The sequence below is a fragment of the Neoarius graeffei genome, chromosome 15, assembly GCF_027579695.1.
Source record: "Neoarius graeffei isolate fNeoGra1 chromosome 15, fNeoGra1.pri, whole genome shotgun sequence".
Lineage (NCBI taxonomy): Eukaryota > Metazoa > Chordata > Actinopteri > Siluriformes > Ariidae > Neoarius > Neoarius graeffei.
In genome coordinates, this window is record NC_083583.1 from 194558 (window position 1) to 214327 (window position 19770).

Sequence of the window (19770 nt, forward strand, 5' to 3'; positions counted from 1 at the left end):
TTGCTCTTCTTGTAACGTTACAGAATACAGAGCTGTTCTGTACAACTGCACGCCTCCAACTTCATGGTAACATTTTAAGGAAGAGCCACAGATGGGTGTGATGGTCAGTGCTGCTGATTGTCAGGAAGTGAAGGGGCTTTCTACCTTCACAGGTTTTCTCTCAGCTCGGTCACTCGGATCCTCTGCCTCAGCACAGGGGTAGAACCCAGGGAACGGTGTGAATGGATTGGGGCGTGGCCGGTAGGAGCCCGAGACACTGCTGATCAAACTGCTGACGCTGCGCAATGACGACATGACATGTGGAGACAGAGACGAGTCCTGCAGCAGGTCTGATATCAGGTTCCTCACATCACTAATCACTGACAGATCTGCTCCCCACACTGAACCCTGCAACACACACACACACACACACACACACAATTCTTTAACATTGTGATAAATTAGAGATAACCATATCTGAATACATTTAAAAGGTCAAAGATAAAAAAAGAAAATGTTATAAGAACAGCACAAAATCTCAGAAAACCATACAATACAGAAATTACCCTATTTAAAGATATGAACCGCGAGTTGGCCTAGTGGTTAGCGTGTCCGCCTCTCGATCGGGAGTTCTACTCACAGTTGGATCATACCAAAAACCATCATAAAAATGGTACCTACTGCCATCCAGCAAGGCACGCTGCAATACAGATGCGAACTGGGAGTCAAACTCTTGTGGTTACCAGAGGACTAGCCCTCCACTGTAACCCTAGCTATGTAATAGGCGAGAGGCCGAAGGCTACGGAAACGGAGATCAGCGCCGCCCTATGCGCCACATGGCGTGGGAAGGACTTTGATTTAAAGATATAAAAAAAAAGCAACACGTACATGGGAAATGTAACCATTTGTTTTCGCAGCTTTAAATACCAAATATATTATACATTTTTTATTACATATTTTATATTAATATAAAGAGGTAAATTTAGACTGTTTCAATGCAACAGTGAAACAGTGGGGAAATCAAACAAACAAAAAACCCTGTTATTTACACTGTATTTTTCAATTCCGGAGAGTTAATGGTGTGAGTGACGCTTCTGTCGCCCCCCAATGATGATACTGAGTTACAGCAGATTATCTTTTACTCTGTCTCAGTGGTTTCTCTTCACTTTGTGATTAGCGACAAATGTGTAGTTACACACACACACGAGCTCATGACAGAACAGAATTTCAGCCTTCATTTCCTAAAATGTAGATCGAGAGAGAGCACACGTGTGTACACACGTATGCATGTACGATTCCAGAACATTACACATTTTTGTCACGTTATCTCTGTACATCACCACATTGGATTTGAAATGAAGCCATCAAGATGTGACTGAAGTGTAGACTTTCAATTTTAATTTTTGGGGTTTAATAGAAATATCACATTATACATTTAGGAATTACAGCAAATTTTACACAGTCCCTCAATTTTTACAAGCTCAAATGTAATTGGACAAATTAGCATAATTAAAACAAGGATCATTTTTAATACTTGGATGCAGTCAATGACCTCCTCAAGTCTGGAGCCCAGGGACTTAACCAAACGCTGAGTTTCCTCCTCCGAGATGCTTTGCCAGACCTTTACTGCACCTGCCTTCAGTTGCTGGATGTTTCCGGGTCTTTCCGGCTTCCATTTAGTCTTCGGTAAGTGAAAAGCAGCTCAACTAACTCGGCCATTTCAGAACATTACATTTGCTTGCCTGAAGCTCTTTGGGTTACTTTCCTGTATGTTTTGGGCCATTAAAACATCTGTACGGTGAAGCGCTGTTCTATCATTTTTGCCATATTTGACTGAATCTTAGCAGAAAGTAAAGCTCTATACACTTCAGAATTCATCCTGCTGCTCCTATCAGCAGTCACATCAGTAAACACCAGTGACCCAGTTCCACTGGCAGCCGTACACGCCCATGTCCACCATGTTTGACAGATGATGTGGTATCACATGGATCATGAGCCCTTCCTTTCCTTCTCCATACTCCTCTTCCCAACATTCTGGATTCATCTGTCCAAAAAATCTTGTTCCAGACCTGAGTAGGCTTTCTAGCAGAAGTCCAATCTGGCCTTTCTGTTCTTGAGTGTTCCCAGTGGTTAGCATGTTGAGGTAAACCCTCTGTATTTACATTTATGAAGGTGTCTCTTGATTGCAGACTTTGATAATTATATGCCAACATCCTCCAGAGTGTTCCTGACTTGGCTAGATGATGTGAAGGGGATTTTCTTCACCAAGGGACGAATTCCATGATCATCCACTTTGTCATCTATGGTCTTCCAGGTCTTTTGGTGTTCCTGAGCTCACCAGTGCATTCCTTCTTTTTAAAGAATGTATCAAACTGTTGATCAGGGCACTCCTGAAGTTTCTGCTCACTCGGATGGGTTTTTTCAGCCTAATGATGGCCTCCTTTACTTGCATCGACACCTCTTTGGACTGCATATTGAGAGTGCCCATGAACAGCTGTCAAATGCAAATTCAACACTTGTAATCAACTCCAGACCTTTTATCTCCTTAATTTGTCACAAAATAATGAGGAAACGTACCACAACTGGCCATGAAACTGCTCATCAGTCAATTGTTTAATTACTTTTGAGCCTGTGAAAATGGAGGGACCATGTAAAAAAATGGTTGTAATTCCTAAATGGGTAATTATATTTTTGTTTAACTGACATTTAATGTTAATAGGGTTAAAAGCCTTGAATTAAAGCAGGAAGTCTCCAGTTCAATAACAATGATGGGTTCATTTCCGATCCATGATTGTGGACAGACACAAAAGTACAAAACCTGTGTTACTGCCCAAATGTTTATGGATCTGATGTTTTTTGTTTTTTTAAAGAAGAGAAATTGGGCAGTCTTAAAAGTGTGTGAAGGATTAAAACTGACCTGATACTGAGGTTTGGACCATTGTTTCAGGTCCCAGTCCCACAGGATCATCTGCAGGAGACAAAAACACAAGAGATGATTTTGAAGAGAGAGTTAAGGCTACTTATGCTAAGTTTGAAGCATTCAACAGATATTTTCTGTTTGATGTGTGTGTGTATGGGTATATATATATACAGTGGTGCTTGAAAGTTTGTGAACCCTTTAGAATGTTCTATATTTCTGCATAAAGATGACCTAAAGCATCATCAGATTTTCACACAAGTCCTAAAAGTAGATAAAGAGAACCCAGTTAAACAAATGAGACAAAAATATTATACTTGGTCATTTATTTATTGAGGAAAATGATCCAATATTACATATCTGTGAGAGGTAAAAGTATGTGACCCTTTGCTTTCAGTATCTGGTGTGACCCCCTTGTGCAGCAATAACTGCAACTAAACGTTTGCGGTAACTGTTGATCAGTCCTGCACACCGGCTTGGAGGAATTTTAGCCCGTTCCTCCGTACAGAACAGCTTCAACTCTGGGATGTTGGTGGGTTTCCTCACATGAACTGCTCGCTTCAGGTCCTTCCACAACATTTCCATTGGATTAAGGTCAGGACTTTGACTTGGCCATTCCAAAACATTAACTTTATTCTTCTTTAACCATTCTTTGGTAGAACGACTTGTGTGCTTAGGGTCGTTGTCTTGCTGCATGACTCACCTTCTCTTGAGATTCAGTTCATGGACAGATGTCCTGACATTTTCCTTTAGAATTTGCTGGTATAATTCAGAATTCATTGTTCCATTAATGATGGCAAGCCGTCCTGGCCCAGATGCAGCAAAACGGACACAAACCATGATACTACCACCACCATGTTTCACAGATGGGATAAGGTTCTGATGCTGGAATGCAGTGTTTTCCTTTCTCCAAACATAACACTTCTCATTTAAACCAGAAAGTTCTATTTTGGTCTCATCCGTCCACAAAACATTTTTCCAATTGCCTTCTGGCTTGTCCACGTGATCTTTAGCAAACTGCAGACGAGCAGCAATGTTCTTTTTGGAGAGCAGTGGCTTTCTCCTTGCAACCCTGCCATGCACACCATTGTTGTTCAGTGTTCTCCTGATGGTGGACTCATGAACATTAGCCAATGTGAGAGAGGCCTTCAGTTGCTTAGAAGTTACCCTGGGGTCCTTTGTGACCTCGCCGACTATTACACACCTTGCTCTTGGAGTGATCTTTGTTGGTTGACCACTCCTGGGGAGGGTAACAATGGTCTTGAATTTCCTGCATTTGTACACAATCTGTCTGACTGTGGATTGGTGGAGTCCAAACTCTTTAGAGATGGTTTTGTAACCTTTTCCAGCCTGATGAGCATCAACAACGCTTTTTCTGAGGTCCTCAGAAATCTCCTTTGTTCGTGCCATGATACACTTCCACAAACATGTGTTGTGAAGATCAGACTTTGATAGATCCCTGTTCTTTAAATAAAACAGGGTGCCCACTCACACCTGATTGTCATCCCATTGATTGAAAACACCTGACTCTGATTTCACCTTCAAATTAACTGCTAATCCTAGAGGTTCACATACTTTTGCCACTCACAGATATGTAATAGTGGATCATTTTCCTCAATAAATAAATGACCAAGTATAATATTTTTGTCTCATTTGTTTAACTGGGTTCTCTTTATCTACTTTTAGGCCTTGTGTGAGAATCTGATGTTTTAGGTCATATTTATGCAGAAATATAGAAAATTCTAAAGGGTTCACAAACTTTCAAGCACCACTATATATATATATATATATATATATATATATATATATATATTTTACACACACACGCACACGAGACTGAGTGCCACACGTTTTCTCGAGTTAGATGAATAAATGGAGCTCAGGGCCAATCACTGAAAGGAAACCAGAAAAAAAAGCAAACCACTTTAACCACAATCAGACGTCACCAGCAGCATTCACAGATCTTATCCGACCTCAACAACGTCATCCGAGAGCACAAGAGCATTTCCACTTTATCTGTCTTTGCCATACAGGGGTCGAATCACATGCTGCCATCACCATGCTACATAGCACCGATAACACACTAAAACAGGGAGCAAAACATATTGGATTTGATCCTATAAACTCCAAGCCGAAATAAATGTAATATTTCTGTAATATCTCATTAATAGTGCTGTAATACAAAAACAAACAGTCATCAGCATGACTGTGACTCGGCCGTAGTCATGAGGACTTGGGTAATCTCCGTCATGCTGATATTCAGTACAGCAGCAGTGTGTGCGATTTCACTTTCATACAACAGTTCTATAAATAAGAATTTAATCTGGAGTAACTGACATTTCAGACACAAATATGATCAAATATTTTGTTTACCTTTTCCTCTATCAACCAAAATAGCTTCCAAAGAAACCACAGCTGGATACCACACCTGGGGTTAGTCGTTTTGAGTTCGCTATTTAGTTGTACTTTATATGGTTGGTTTGTTTCCTTGGCTGTTTGAGTATCGGTACTTCAACAGCATATTACACTCGGTATTGTTCAGGTGGCACTAGAACATTCTTGTCTAGAAGTTCAGCATGTCATGTACCTGACTTTGGCACTCATTGTCCATCGCTCTGGATAAGAGCGTCTTCTAAATGCCATGTAATGGAATGGAATGAATATGGTGTTGTGTTGCCGTGGTAACGCACAAACTGACTGACAGCCTGTAGTAAGTATAATAAAGGTTTCAGTGTCGTAACTGGTACAGTTGGAATGTTCTGTTATGAGCACAGATGAGTGGAGACACACACACCACTGCTGTTCTACTGAATATCATCGCTCTCTCACCACCTCCTGCCCAATCAGATCAGTGGATTAAAACTAACAGTCATATAAATAGGTAATAACGTTGTGTTCGAGGTGAAGGTGCAACTTGTAATTCCTCACATCCAACTGGTAAAGATCACTAAACGCACCCCCTCAATTTAAAACTTCAATTTGTTAACTGAGCAAGCCTCAACACCAGGCATTGCCCGAATGCCCAATTTGCCCAACCAAGACGCTCGAGCAGAAACATTTTAGGGCAATTCCATGTAAATGTCAACCTCACCATGCAAAAATAAAGCAACATGTAATACATCAAAACCACTCCCAGAGATCTCACCTAGGCCTGTATTTTACAGATGTGAATAAGTTGAACCAATTTGTAACCAACCTAATATGTCACTGTCAGTCTTTCTTTCTTATAATGTAAAACCCAAGCTAAAATCAACTTTGATCATGTACAATTCTATATTATTGCCACAAGCCACAGAAATGTATGCTAAAATCCACAAAACAGCAAAACAATAGCCATCCTAAATATTATTTAAGAACTTTGATAGTTTTAGCTGATATTTAGAGAGTTTTTCAAAGGGTTATGGTGGTTAAATTGCTGATTTTCTAAACATATGCCATGTCTATTTCAGACGCGTCACATCCATAACGGAATTTCGTCACATCCATAACGCTGACTTTTCCTTCCGAAACTCTGCATGAAATACAAAATATTTTAAACAAAGATTTTTTAATATTCACCTTGGACCCCTCTATCAAATGGATATCTCCATTTCGACATTAGGTTTACAATTTCACAGAGTTTGATAAAAATGTACAGTCACCCAAGAAAAGTGATAGTTTTTCTGTCACATCCATAACGCATCTTTTATTGGCATTTTCTGGCATGCCCTAGATGTACTATGGGAATTGTTCTTGTTCTATCACTTCTCCAGTATGGTACAGCCTTAAAATATGCAACACCTGTTTAAATACTGGGAGACAATAAAACATGCACTGGGTCATTTGTTGCCATTTTGAGTTCAAGTGTCACGTCCATAACGCTGGAATTGCTCACAGCGAGTTAGGCCCATTCGGGCACACCTATGGTCGGCTTCTTTAAGGACAAAAATGATTTTTGAGTGAGTACATTACAAAAAACAAGACATAATAACCAGCATCCTCGCCTCCCCTGTGATCGCCATTTTGTTTTTTTCTTTCCGATTTGCAACAGCGATTCTAATTGGCTCGCTTCAGGCACACATGCACATTTGTGCTTTTCATCACTACGAGTGGTCACTGGTGCCCTCTACGTTTTCCCAGATTTACTTCAGGACGTCCGCATATAGACCCCTTGCACTGATGTCACATTTACCTTAGCAACCGTCGCTACCCGATACCTGGGGGCAAGCGAACTTTGCTCACATACTGAAGCCAAGCGAAGATGTCCAGCATCTGTTGCTGTTGTTCGAAGAAAACTACAGCTAAAAAAGCTCTACTACTGGATTACTTGATTAATCTTAGAAGGAAATGAAGGATAGATATATGCGGAAATTAGAGTTTATCATCAGTTATGATCTGTACAAAATTCCTCGAAATGACGGTGCAGATTTGAGGCCTAGCATTAGCTGTTGGAATAGACCTTCTTTCTCCCAAAAAGTCCTGACATAGAAGAACAGTTTAAATTTTTTTTTAAAAACTACAGAAGTAAGAAAAACTTCTTTGTGTAAAGACCCCGCCCCGACATCAGCTTTTGGGAACAGAATGTTGCAAAAACCAAAGCATTTACTCTCAAAGGGCTCCGACCTGAACTGTGGGCTAGATCTTATTCCCACCCCTCCATGTCTCAACAACCCCAAGGGCATCTAGTTACAGAGCTACCTGCACTCTGTCATTTATACAATGATGCTTATTATCAGGGCTCTACACTAACTTTTTTTTTTTTTCAGGAGCACACGTGCTCCTAAGTTAAAAATTTTAGGAGCACAGGGAAAAAATGGGGGCACAAACAGGTTTTCATTTTAAAGGTTTATTGCAGTGCAAACCTTAGACACACCAACACATAAAACGCAAAATTCAATTGAGAATGAACGAATGAATGAATGAACAAACAAATGAATAACAAACAACTGAATGAATGAACAAACAGTAGCTAAACAAAGAGCAGAGCTCAGCAGAGCTAACAACATCATCAAGGACAGCTCCCACCCTGGCTCTGAGTTCTTTGACTTGCTGCCCTCAGGCAGGCGTTACAGGTGCATCAAAGCAACGACCAACAGACTCAAAAACAGTTTTTTCCCACAGGCCATAACCACCTTCAACAATTAGCCTTTTTCACATTACGTCACTTGCAGGGGAACTCGTATCCGTTTTCAGCCTTTTGAATGGAAGAAGAGGTATACGGCGGCAACACGTTAACAAAACTGTGTCATTCACAGATAAGACTGATAATAATATTGCGCATTGTTGTTTATCATTACGTATTGTTAGCGACCATTCCAGTCACCTATCTGCCTTGTTTTGGAAAGGAGGTTTACTGACTTTCTATGGTTGCTACTTGTTAGCCAGCAGATTAGCATGCCGCCTCTTCTTCCATTCAAAAGGCTGAAAACGGATGTGAGGTTCTTCTGCAAGTGACGTAATGTGAAAAAGGCTAATTACATGCACTGACTGATGCCACTTCTGGCAGGTGCAACAATGCACCACCAAGGACCTAAAAGGACAATATTCTCACACTTACCTGATACAGTGCAATACTTATTACAGTGCAACCTCACAGAGCAACTTTTTAGTTTTTATAGCTTTTGTACATTTTATATTTCTACACTTTTACATCCATACCCAATACAATGCAATACCAAATACAGTGCAATATCCTGAGTTTTGTAGCTGAACTGAGTTTCTATAACTAATGTGCAATTAATATCTGCAGCTCAACACGCCCAGTTGTTTATATATTCTTTGTTTTTCTGCTGTGTTGTGACATGCACCATTTGTATATACTGTATATTCTTTGTTTTTCTGCTGTGTTGCATGTTCCCATCTAAATGTTTGCACTGGGTGTGTGCTTTCCATCTCATTATATAATTTTTCCGCACCTTCTCCCGTCGTTCTAGCTTTCTTCACTACACTTTCTTCCTCGTCCGTTCTTTTATTCTTGTTTCCACCATCATTGCTTTTAAAAAACGCTGTTATTCTCTGCATAGCGAATATATTTCTCAGCTCGGTCCGAACCAGCTCTCAGTTGAATGATCTGATGAATCCCTAAAAAACACTTTTCCCACCTAATGCCACACCCACAACATACAACCGTGGGAAAGAGGGGCAATCACAGAAAGATGTGGCAGAACGGCTAAAAAAATCTAACTTTTTCACACACACACATACATACATACACACACACATATATATATATATATATATATATATATATATATATATATATATAAATTTACATAGTGAATTATCCCATAGATGAAGCCATCTTACCCCATTTGACATTGGCCCATCATGCATGTGAAGAAGATGAGGAGGACAGGTTGTTTAATTTCCTCCTAAATGCAACAGCAAACTGAATGACAGTACTGCAGTACAGACTCTTGTTTTATAATGTTTTTAGTTTTATAATTCATCTTTGCAATATTGCTAATCATTCTTAGACAAAAAGTGTGTTGTGTCTCCTAAACTTTATATAAAAAGACACATTACATACTAGTACCATATGGAAGTCTTACATACATGATATTGATTTATGTTTCATGTTTTCACGGCTTGTCTTGTTCTTCTGTTGCAGAAATAAAGGTTTTTAAGAATAAAATGTACTTTTGTCTAAATAACTCAATTATAGCCCTAGAAAACATATCAGTATTGCCTTGAACCATGTACTTGAAAACTTGCCAAAATACCGCAAAATTTTAGGGCAAAAGGAAATTCAAGGGGGGGCAAAGATTTTTTGAGGCCATTTGCCCTGCAGGGCAAAAGGTGTCAAAAGTTAACGTTGAGGCCTGCTGAGATAATTTACTCAACTACCAGTTCCTCCCCATTTACAGAATGACATCATATCAACATGGCTGCTCACACTGGGCGGCACGGTGGTGTAGTGGTTAGCACGGTCGCCTCACAGCAAGAAGGTTCTGGGTTCGAACCCAGCGGCCGACAAGAGCCTTCCTGCGTGGAGTTTGCATGTTCTCCCAGTGTCCGCGTGGGTTTCCTCCGGGTGCTCCGGTTTCCCCCACAGTTCAAAGACATGTGGTTAGGTTAATAGGCCTTGGGCTGAGGTGCCCTTGAGCGAGGCACCAAACTCCCGACTGCTCTGGGAACTCCCGGCTGCATGGCTGCCCACTGCTCTGGGTATGTGTGCGCGCTCATTGCTCACGCGTGCTTCACTGCTTCAGATGGGTTAAATGCAGAGAGGAAATTTCACAAGTGTGTGATGAATAAAGTTGTGCTTTCTTTCTTTTTTCACTGTGAACAGGGTCAAGTTCCCTTCTCTACTTTTATAGTAGTTTATAGCAGTATTAGCTTCAGATCAGTTCATATACAGACACAGTTCTCTTAAAATATTAATCTGATCTACTGAGCTCTAAAATCACTTCATCCCTGTTTTGAGATGATCATCAACATTAGCATAATCACTAACATTAGCTGCAGTTTGTTTCTAACACTACTCACTATTGTCCGCTGGCTAGCTTGTTGCTCATGCTATTTGCTACATACTTGCCAACTCTACTTATTTGCACGGTGGTCTACTGATTGACAGGTGAATCCCGCTTACCGCTTTAAGTCCTAAAAATACCACGTTAGAAAATAGTCAGTGAACGCTGTTGGATTCACGCTTCTGATCTCGCTTCAGCTGTTTTCAGCACACGGGATACAAGTACAGTGTCGAATAGTTAAATTAAGTGAAGCCAAAAGCCAGCAGAACGGTGCCATAAGATGTTGAATCTAAATTGTATTGCTCTGTCGCACCATTCCACTGGTTCTTATCAATCAGCAATGAAGTCACATGTTACAACAAATTGTGCCAGCATGTGTAAAAACCAAAACACACACTGGTGATCGCCAACAATGAAAACTCTGAAGAAAAAAAAAAATTTGCTTTGACAAGTTCAAGGCGACTTGGTCATCGGATCATCAAAGCAGCACTTTGTGAAGTACATCGGTCCAATTTCTCCATCAATTTTCTTCTGATATGGCACTCAGAATGCAGGAGAACAGAACCAGGAGCCACTCAGGCCTGTAAAAGTGCAGTTAAGTCTCTGGGGTCGAGAGCTTCACTGGCAAAGCTCAGTAGGTTTAGAATGAGTAGGTCATGTATTTAGATAAATATCCTTGCAAGTTTTATCATACAAGCATGATAAACATATTGACGGAAACTTTATACTTTGCACTTTCCTATGAGCCCACTGCTAAATATATGAGCCCACTGCCAAGATGGCACGGCGACTTGATGCTCAGGAGGCACTTCAGATGATTCAGGACAGCAATTCAATTCAGTCTTGAGAACTGCAACACTGATGATGAGCAGTGCCTTTTTTTTCCTTTTTTTTTTTTTTTTTACTTTGACTCGATCCAGCTGAAGATCAGCTTGAGGAAGTGTAAATATTTATTCTATTTCTGACGAGCAGATCAGCTGATATATTGTGCGCTGTAGTGCAGACACAGAAAAATCACTCAGCAGTTTTTTCCAGAGTTAAAAGTATTTTCCTCAAAACTAGTTAATTTTGCTCTATTTTGAGTTTAGAGATTGAAATTTGGAGTTGGAGCAAAATTACAGAGTAATTGTGTCACAGAGTAACAGAGTTGACTGTGGCTCTGAACTGAGTAAAATAGTACAAGAGTTAATTTTAAGACACTGAATCGAGTCAAATCGCAGCACAGAGTAAAATATTAACAGTGAGTTGAGGAGAATTGACTCTGGAAAAACAGCTCTATCAAAAGAGTAACATTTACTCTTTTTAGAGAGAGACCAAAATGTTATCTGGCATTGAGTAAAATTTTCTTCAATTGGAGTAAATGTTACTCAGGCAAATTTCCTGTGTATTCTTTCCGTGCTTCCTGAGTAAATAAAATGTGCACCAGCACTTCTTTGCTCGCTTTTCTTCATCTTTTCTGGCACTCTAATGATTTTGGCATGCTCTGATGTGGTCAGTTTCAACAACTCTAAGCAGTATTTTCAGTCATATGACTTTTTTGTATTCAGCACAAGTTCAGCTACAATAATATCTCTGTAGTTTGTACATTATGATTGTACTTTTTAAAAAACACCAGATAAATGAAGGTGTTGCAAAAATCAGTTTTAGAACTGTGTTGGAATGTATGACCTTACCCAGTGGGACTTGACCTGATGGGATTAAGAGTTAATCTGATTGGGATTAAGAGTTGGCAGTGGGAGGGGTTTTCACTCTTCTCATGGAATGGAATTTTTTACTCTTCTCATTGGATACCCCTCCCACTGCCAACGCTTTATCCCAAAAACAATAGGACAATTTTTTTGATGGCCAGTTAATTGTCCAAATTAGTGGAGCAGATTTAAGATTTTGTGCTTGATCCATTCCTCAGACTGAACAGAATCACCTCATGTGATCAAAACGGTTTGACACAGTGGGTAAGGTCATGTTGTTGTTGTTTTTCCCACCCCACACACACACATTCCAACACAGTTCCAAAACTGCTCTTTACAACATCTTCATTTATCTGTTATTTTTCTTAAAGTACAATCATGGCATACAAACTACAGGGATATCATAGCTGAACTTGTGCTGAATCCAAGAGTCAGATGACTTTGAAAACACTGCTGAGATTTGTTGAAACTGACAAAATCAGAGTGTGACAAAATCATTAGAGTGCCAGAAAATACCCTCAGACCCCAGAATAAACCACACTGGTGCATGTTACTAAATGGAAATCATCGACTTCAGGGTGGTGACAGTAACTCTGCACCATCAATGCTGTGTTCGTAGTACTTTGTAAGTGGTAATTTTCAAGCTGTAATTTCCCACCTCGGCATGTTTAAAGCTCATAAAAAGAGCAGCTTTTTATGAGCTTTAAATGTTCTGACACAACATCCAAAAGACATGCCCTTGTGAGGTGTCCATGTTTTCCTCCCTGGTTTGAACGAGTTGAGGTGGGAAATTACGTTATTACAACTTGAAAATTACCACTTAAAAAGTACTATGAACACAGCACTGATGGTGCCGAGTTACTGTTACCACCCTGAAGTTGATGATTTTCATTTAGTAACATGCACCAGTGTGGTTTATTCCTCTTATTCCATTATAATTTTCTGCCACTTACAATATTTTTTCCATTTATTAAACCAGAACACAGGCTTGTAGTACTCGAGTCCGACTCGTGCCCCAATTTTAAGGACTCGTGACTTGACTTGGACAATAATGACTCGCACTTGGACTCGGACTCATGCGTTAACTGCATTTGGACTCATAAATCGAAGACGAGGACTGATTTTTTTCTTCATTTTTTGTAAAATGCCATAATAATCTGCCATCAGATATTTATATCTACATTAATTTTGTTATACTAATCTTGTGCAAGAGAATGCACATTCACCCGCTCGTACGTCATGTTCAGGAACAAACTAATGATGCTAAAATACCTGGAGAGACGCCCCTAGGATTGTGTGCTTTGCTCATACAGACTTCTCGTGCCGTGGGAAAAAATGCACTGCTATGTGTTCCATATGTAGAAGAACTATCGAGGACATGACGGGGACAACCTTGAACTTCAATCATCATTTGGCGAGACTCCACCCAGAGAAGGAAGCAACACGCTATGTTCATTGCCCTGTTGGTAGTGGGTGGGGTTTGCTGAGTGATGAACTAGCTAGTGTTAACCCTCTCTCATGTTATTTGCCCTGTTGATAGTGGGCGGGGCTTGCTGAGCGATGAACAAGCTTTTGATCTGTAGCTTGTTAACTAAAATGGGGCAGTGGAGCAGGAACGTTAGTCCAACACAGTAGCAGAGACACTTTCACAGTAAGGCAGCAACAGACACCAACAACAACACAGTAGTTGGAGTCTTGTTCTCAGACTCGACTCGAAACTTTCTTTAATGACTTTGGGGGGGGGGGGGGGGGGGGGTGTACTGAACCAGACCTGTACAACTTTCTGGAAACCTCCCTCATACGACTGAAAGAGCACGCGCCATGTTCCAAAACAACAACAACTTTCACAAAATCAATAAACTGCTCTTTAGGCTAACAGACATATAATAATATTTTAGCAGATTTACTTTAGTTTTTAAGTCTTATTACTTTCCAGAAAAGTTTGCTGGACAAGTGTTCAGAATTTTCCATAAAACTGGACTGTGTGTGTTTTCGGGGTCCTTTAGGCAGCATTTCATTATAATTACTGCGCGATTTTCCAGGAAGATGATGTTCATTTAACAGTGAAGGAGAATGATGATTTAAAAATCATCAGCATGCAAGGTAATATATTTAAAGTGATGGAAATGATTATTTTTGGGAACTCCAGCAGAGATGCGTAACTCTGAGCACAGCACTAGATGGAGCAGCAGTTCTATAAGTAAAAGCCTTTGTGGTGTTTGTTCAGAAATCTGGTAGAAACAGCATTTTATTTTTGGAGATCAGTAAAGCCATGTTTGTGTCGGACTACAGGAGCAAACCACTGATGAAAAACCGAACAGCGCCTCTCCAAGGTGAGGTAGACCTGAGCAACTACAGACTTCCTGTCAGCTCATAACAGTCTGATCATTCTCCTCTGATCTCACTCAACAAGCAACTGTTTCAGTCTGCAGACCCCCCGCTCACACGTTTTTCACACCATTCTGTGTAAACTCTACAGACTGTAGTGCGTGAAAACGCCAGGAAATCAGCAGTTTCTGAAAAACTCACACCAGGCCATCTAATACCAACAACCACACCCTGGTTAGTCACAGAGATCAGACTTTTTCCTTCATTCTGATGTTTGATGAGAACGTTAACTGAAGTTCTTGATATGTGTGATTGTATACATTGTCCTGCTGCCACGATTGGCTGATTGGATAACTGCATGAATGAGCAGGTGTTCTGAATAAAGCGGACAGTGCGTATGCATAGCTGGTGGGGATTTTATTTGGAGGCTACAATCAAATATCTATCAACTACTGAACAATTAAATGATTAGGTTTGAGCAGTACATTATATACCGAGGATGATGATAATCACAGGATAATCACATGACCCTGACACGGAACAGTAAAAGCCAGACGTTCAGTAAACATCACGCTAACATCATGCTAACTCCCCGCAAATCTGCATGACTCCGTTCATCAGCAGCACCTACACGCATTCACGAGGGCAAATAAACCTCACTGTAGCAACCTGACAGAGTCCAGAACAACACTGCACAACTCCATGGCAACCAGGATGGAGGGAGAAGCATGGAGGAGAGGAGAGGAGGAGAGAACAGAAACAGGAAAATGGAGAGATGGATGACACTCCAAGTCCATGAACTCATTTGCATCAAAATGTGAGACTCACAAAAACAGCACTGGATATTTTCTCTCTCTCACACACACACACTCTCTCTCTCTCTCTCTCCACTGACAGCAGGCCTACAGCACTGGTGAAATGAGATTATCTAACAAACAGCTCCAGGGATGATTACTGACACTGTGAGAGACTGAACATGTTGTAGCGCATCATCGCTAATCAGAAGAATCATTTAAGTGTGATATTTGTGTTCACGGTTGCTGCATCTCCAACACCACCATCATGTAAAATAAAGTGTGTGTGTGTGTGTGTGTGTGTGTGTAGTTCTAGATCAGGAGTTTGTGGTACAAACATTATGTTTGGAAGCAGAAACAAAATATTTGACATATTTGGGGATTTGCTGTTGCTGCGCGTGTATAAAAAGTGATTGTATATAATGCATGATGATCATGTGACTCATGCGGACACACCTTCTGTTAACATGTTTAACTTCAGTGATTTATATTTAATCTCGCTATGGATTCATTTTTTACTATTTAAAATTTTATTTCAATAATTTTAATAACTAATTTTTTGTTACAATCCTGTAGAAAAACTGAAACAAAATTAAATTTTAAGATTGTTTCATGTTCAGCGTACGGTTTATAAAGCAGGTAAATGGAACAGGGTTAAAAACCGGAAACGCTGATGAAGTCTGTTTCAGGCTCAGACTGCGTCTGTGCATCAGACAAAAACACCAAAATCACAAGTTCACGTGATATTTGCTTTTTTTATTCAAGATCAGAAACAGAAGAGACTTCAATATCTACAATAAATTAAAAAAATGAACGCATAGATGTGTAAATTGCATTTGCAACTGCAAGCTTGATTTATTTAGAATAAACTTTTTATTTATTGTAACAATGTCGTTTACATCTACAGCATTAAAGCAAGCGTGAGGCTGGGTGTGTACAACGCTGACATAATGCACGAGAGAGAGAGAGAGAGAGAGAGAGAGAGAGAGAGAGAGAGAGAGAGAGAGAGAGAGTGTGTGTGTGTGTGTGTGTGTGTGAGCTCTCTGACGTCAGTGCAGTCTAACACTCCTCTCGCTCTGCAGCTGCTGTGTGTGGGAAAGTCCAGCTGCTGAACACTCGCCTCGTGTTACACACATCACATTTCAGTCTTTAAATCTAAAATCAAGTATATCATCCTGCAGAAATCCTACAAAAGTATAAAATCATTTTCAAGTAAGAAACCCATATGAAAAAAAATAGAAGAAATTTATAAAAAAAAATATAACTTTCCATCACCTTCAGTTTATGTTTCATGTATTGTGCATCATATAAGGAATATGATTTACTCCTGAAAGTGGCCACTTTTGCATTACTGTCATATATTGTTCTGATAAATACGCAAATCATACAAGTTTCATTTTGTTCAAATTTACTAAGGATCTTAGATCTGGTTTCACTGTTGTATGCTTTACATACAAGTTTCAGACAAAGGACATACAAATTTTATAAGATTTATCTACATCTTTTCCATATGGGAAGAACAATGTGACAATTTATTTTAATCAGCATAATAGATATTTTTTGTAAATATTAACCTTTTTATGATTAAGAACATATAAAAAGTTGCAATTGTGCATATGTAAAAAGTTCCATCACATGCTTTATATACATTTTTATATTATTAAGTTTTAATAAAAACATTAAGTAATTAAAAAAAGAAATACAGTCTATAAAAGGTCCAATTTTATATCTGACTTTGAAAATCTATGGAAAACAACATACGAGACCGAAGCGTCAATGGGAGAAAGACAGCGAAATGCAGCTTTCCTTTTCACTGAAGTGTTTATTCAGAGCCACTAAAGACTGAACCCAGGACGGTTCCCAGACCGCCGGAGGGAGTGACCATATGCGAAAAAGTGTATGTGGCCTCGTTCACACCCGACATTAACGTGTGCTGTTTCGTCATAGTGTTTGTGACGTTTAGTTGTATTGTGCACATATTTAAAAAGTTTTTGATAGACCTACTACACTGCCTCAGCGCTTATCATTTTAGTCAAGTGTGTGTGTGTGTGTGTGTGTATACACAAAGCCAAACAAAACCCCAAAATAAACTCCTTTATACTGAAGGATAATATCCAAACAGGACATGTTCGAGTGTTCACTTGTTCATGTTTATACCTGTATACTGTGTACAGACTGATTTTCTTTTAAAATAAAGCTTCCCTGGGCACAGACATCACACTCGCTGAGGTTTAGATATTGCACTCAAGAGTACAAATTACATGAGAGAATCAGAGACTATGACATCGCTTACACACCACACGACTTTCCAAGGCTGAGATCTAGTGGATACATCACTTCTACATTGCTAGAAACGACCCTGAAGATGCCAAATGGTTGTAAAAATAAGCCTCATCATTGGAAAAGGTAATAGTTTTTGCCCTCCCCAATCCTACATAGATGACGACTTTGAAGGACCAAGCAGCAAAACGGCTGCATTTCATCGCTTCTGGTATCAGTGGAATTGCTTTCACCATTAGTTTTTTTCCCCTCCCAGCTCATATCCAGTTCAAACATATTTGCTTCAATCGATCTTTGTTCGGAACATTTTACATTTTGTACAACAAAACTACGTTGGGCGGCACACAGTGGTGTAGTGGTTAGCACTGTCGCCTCACAGCAAGAAGGTTCTAGGGTCGAACCCAGCTACCGGCGAGGGCCTTTCTGTGTGGAGTTTGCATGTTCTACCTGTGGCAGCGTGGGTTTCCTACGGGTGCTCCGGTTTCCCCCACAGTCCAAAGACATGCAGGTTAGATTAACATGGGGTGGCCTTGGGCTGAAGTGCCCTTGAGCAAGGCACCGAACCCCTGACTGCTCCCCGAGTGCTGTAGTATAGCTACCCACTGCTCTGGGTGTATGCGTGTGTGTTCACTGCTTCAGATGGGTTAAATTCGATTAGATTAGATTCACTTTATTCATCCCACATCGGGGAAATTCACGTGTTATAGTAGCAAGAAAATGTCATACAGATAACAAATAAAACTGAAATAAAAAATTAGACAAACGAAAGATTAAATACAGAGGGCTATTTGCGTTATCTACCATGAAAAAGTATAGAAATATTGCCTTATTGAGAGGCTCGGAAAAATTGCACATTACAGGTAATAATTGCATCAATGAGAGATGGCAGAGGTAGTAGTGGTGAAGTGGTGCAAATATGGACCCTTTTCACGTGACGTCATGACAAACGCAGCCGCCATTTTGGACATGTACTACCAGTAGTTTACCACAGCCAGCATTGAGGAACGGCAGCAAAGAAAGTGTTTATTTTCAGCAAGACTTCCATCATGCCACTATATTGTTGTGCACCTGGATGTAGTAACCATCAACAAACAAGGCAAGGGTTATCATTTTATCGGATCCCGACGGAGAAGATGGATAGCGGCCATTAAAAAAAATTAACAGATTGGCAGCCCTCGGCATACCAGCGCTTGTGCAGTGACCACTTTGTTGGAGGTAAGACGAATAAAATTAGCCAGAAAAGGCATTACATTGCTGTTAACATTCTGTGGCGGCGAGTGTGTAACCAAATAGGCTAAAATAACCCATTGTAACCTCTTTGTTCTTCTGTAGTAGATATTCGCTAACGACATTAGATAGCCTTGTGTTCCTTTGCTGTTGGTAGACTGTAGGACAGATCAGAGGCAGTGTTCTACAAACAGCGCTTAATTTGAGGGGGAGCAAGCCGGAGCGCGCTCCGGAACCTCGGGCGTTGGCTCCGGCAGCTATTTACACTGGATCCGGTGATCCGACACCTCTTTTGACTATGTAACAAAAAAAACCCAACCCAAATAATTAAATTAAAAAAATGCAAGTTTATTTAGTGTTAATGTCTGATTTTGATATCTGCCTTGTTGGTGATTTCTCTCATGAAACGACATCCACAAAATATCTGCAGATGAACTTAATTTGCAGTGTTATTACAAAACATGCCCAGAAGTGCAGCGCCCCGCCCCGCCCCCTTTTTTTCCGCACCGGAGCCGCTCATCCTCTGCGCTCCGGGACCTCCCACTTTACAAATTAAGCACTGCCTACAAATAAGTGTTCAAAACAACAGGAGCATGTATTTGTCTCTTAAATCCAGGCCGTTCCCTGTAATCTGTAACACTGGGTTGGAGAAAGTGATGGCAAATAGCGAGTGCACAAACCGTAGAAGGTAAACTGTACACAGCGCCAGGGCAGTGTGATGGTATGTCTACTTTTAGATTGTGCTAGCTTATCAGTGAACACACTCGTCACTCGACGAGTTTCACGTCTTTACGACGGATACTTAAATGTGTGTTAGGTATTATTGTTGCAGTCTAAGCAGTCATTGTAGCAGCTAGATGAGCGAGAACCGAAAGGGTCTGTGCCATAAACCGTTATTTCTGTACAGCGTTGCTAATGTGTCGTTACTGTTATTTCTCCCTCTGCTCACCCTGTAAATGCCCTACGTCGCTGGATAGCGAAGGTATTTTCTGCATCTCGCTCCTTTTTCTTGTATGTTCTCCGTTTGTCGCCTTCCTCGCATTCAAACCAATTCGAGCCGAAGTCCGCTACATGTCCAAAATGGTGGTCGCGTTTACGAAGGTCAC

At 40.3% G+C, this 19770-nt stretch overlaps 1 protein-coding gene across 1 annotated transcript in view; it reads right to left on the reverse strand.

Moving 5' to 3' along the window:
• pde3b (phosphodiesterase 3B) overlaps nt 1–19770 on the reverse strand; it is a 141656-nt gene that overhangs the window by 41848 nt on the left and 80038 nt on the right. Inside the window, exons 2-3 of the mRNA XM_060940716.1 lie at nt 2897–2947; nt 145–387 (exon numbers count right to left, since the gene is read on the reverse strand). Coding sequence (XP_060796699.1) covers nt 145–387; nt 2897–2947 — 294 coding nt within the window. The remainder of the gene's footprint in view (nt 1–144; nt 388–2896; nt 2948–19770) is intronic.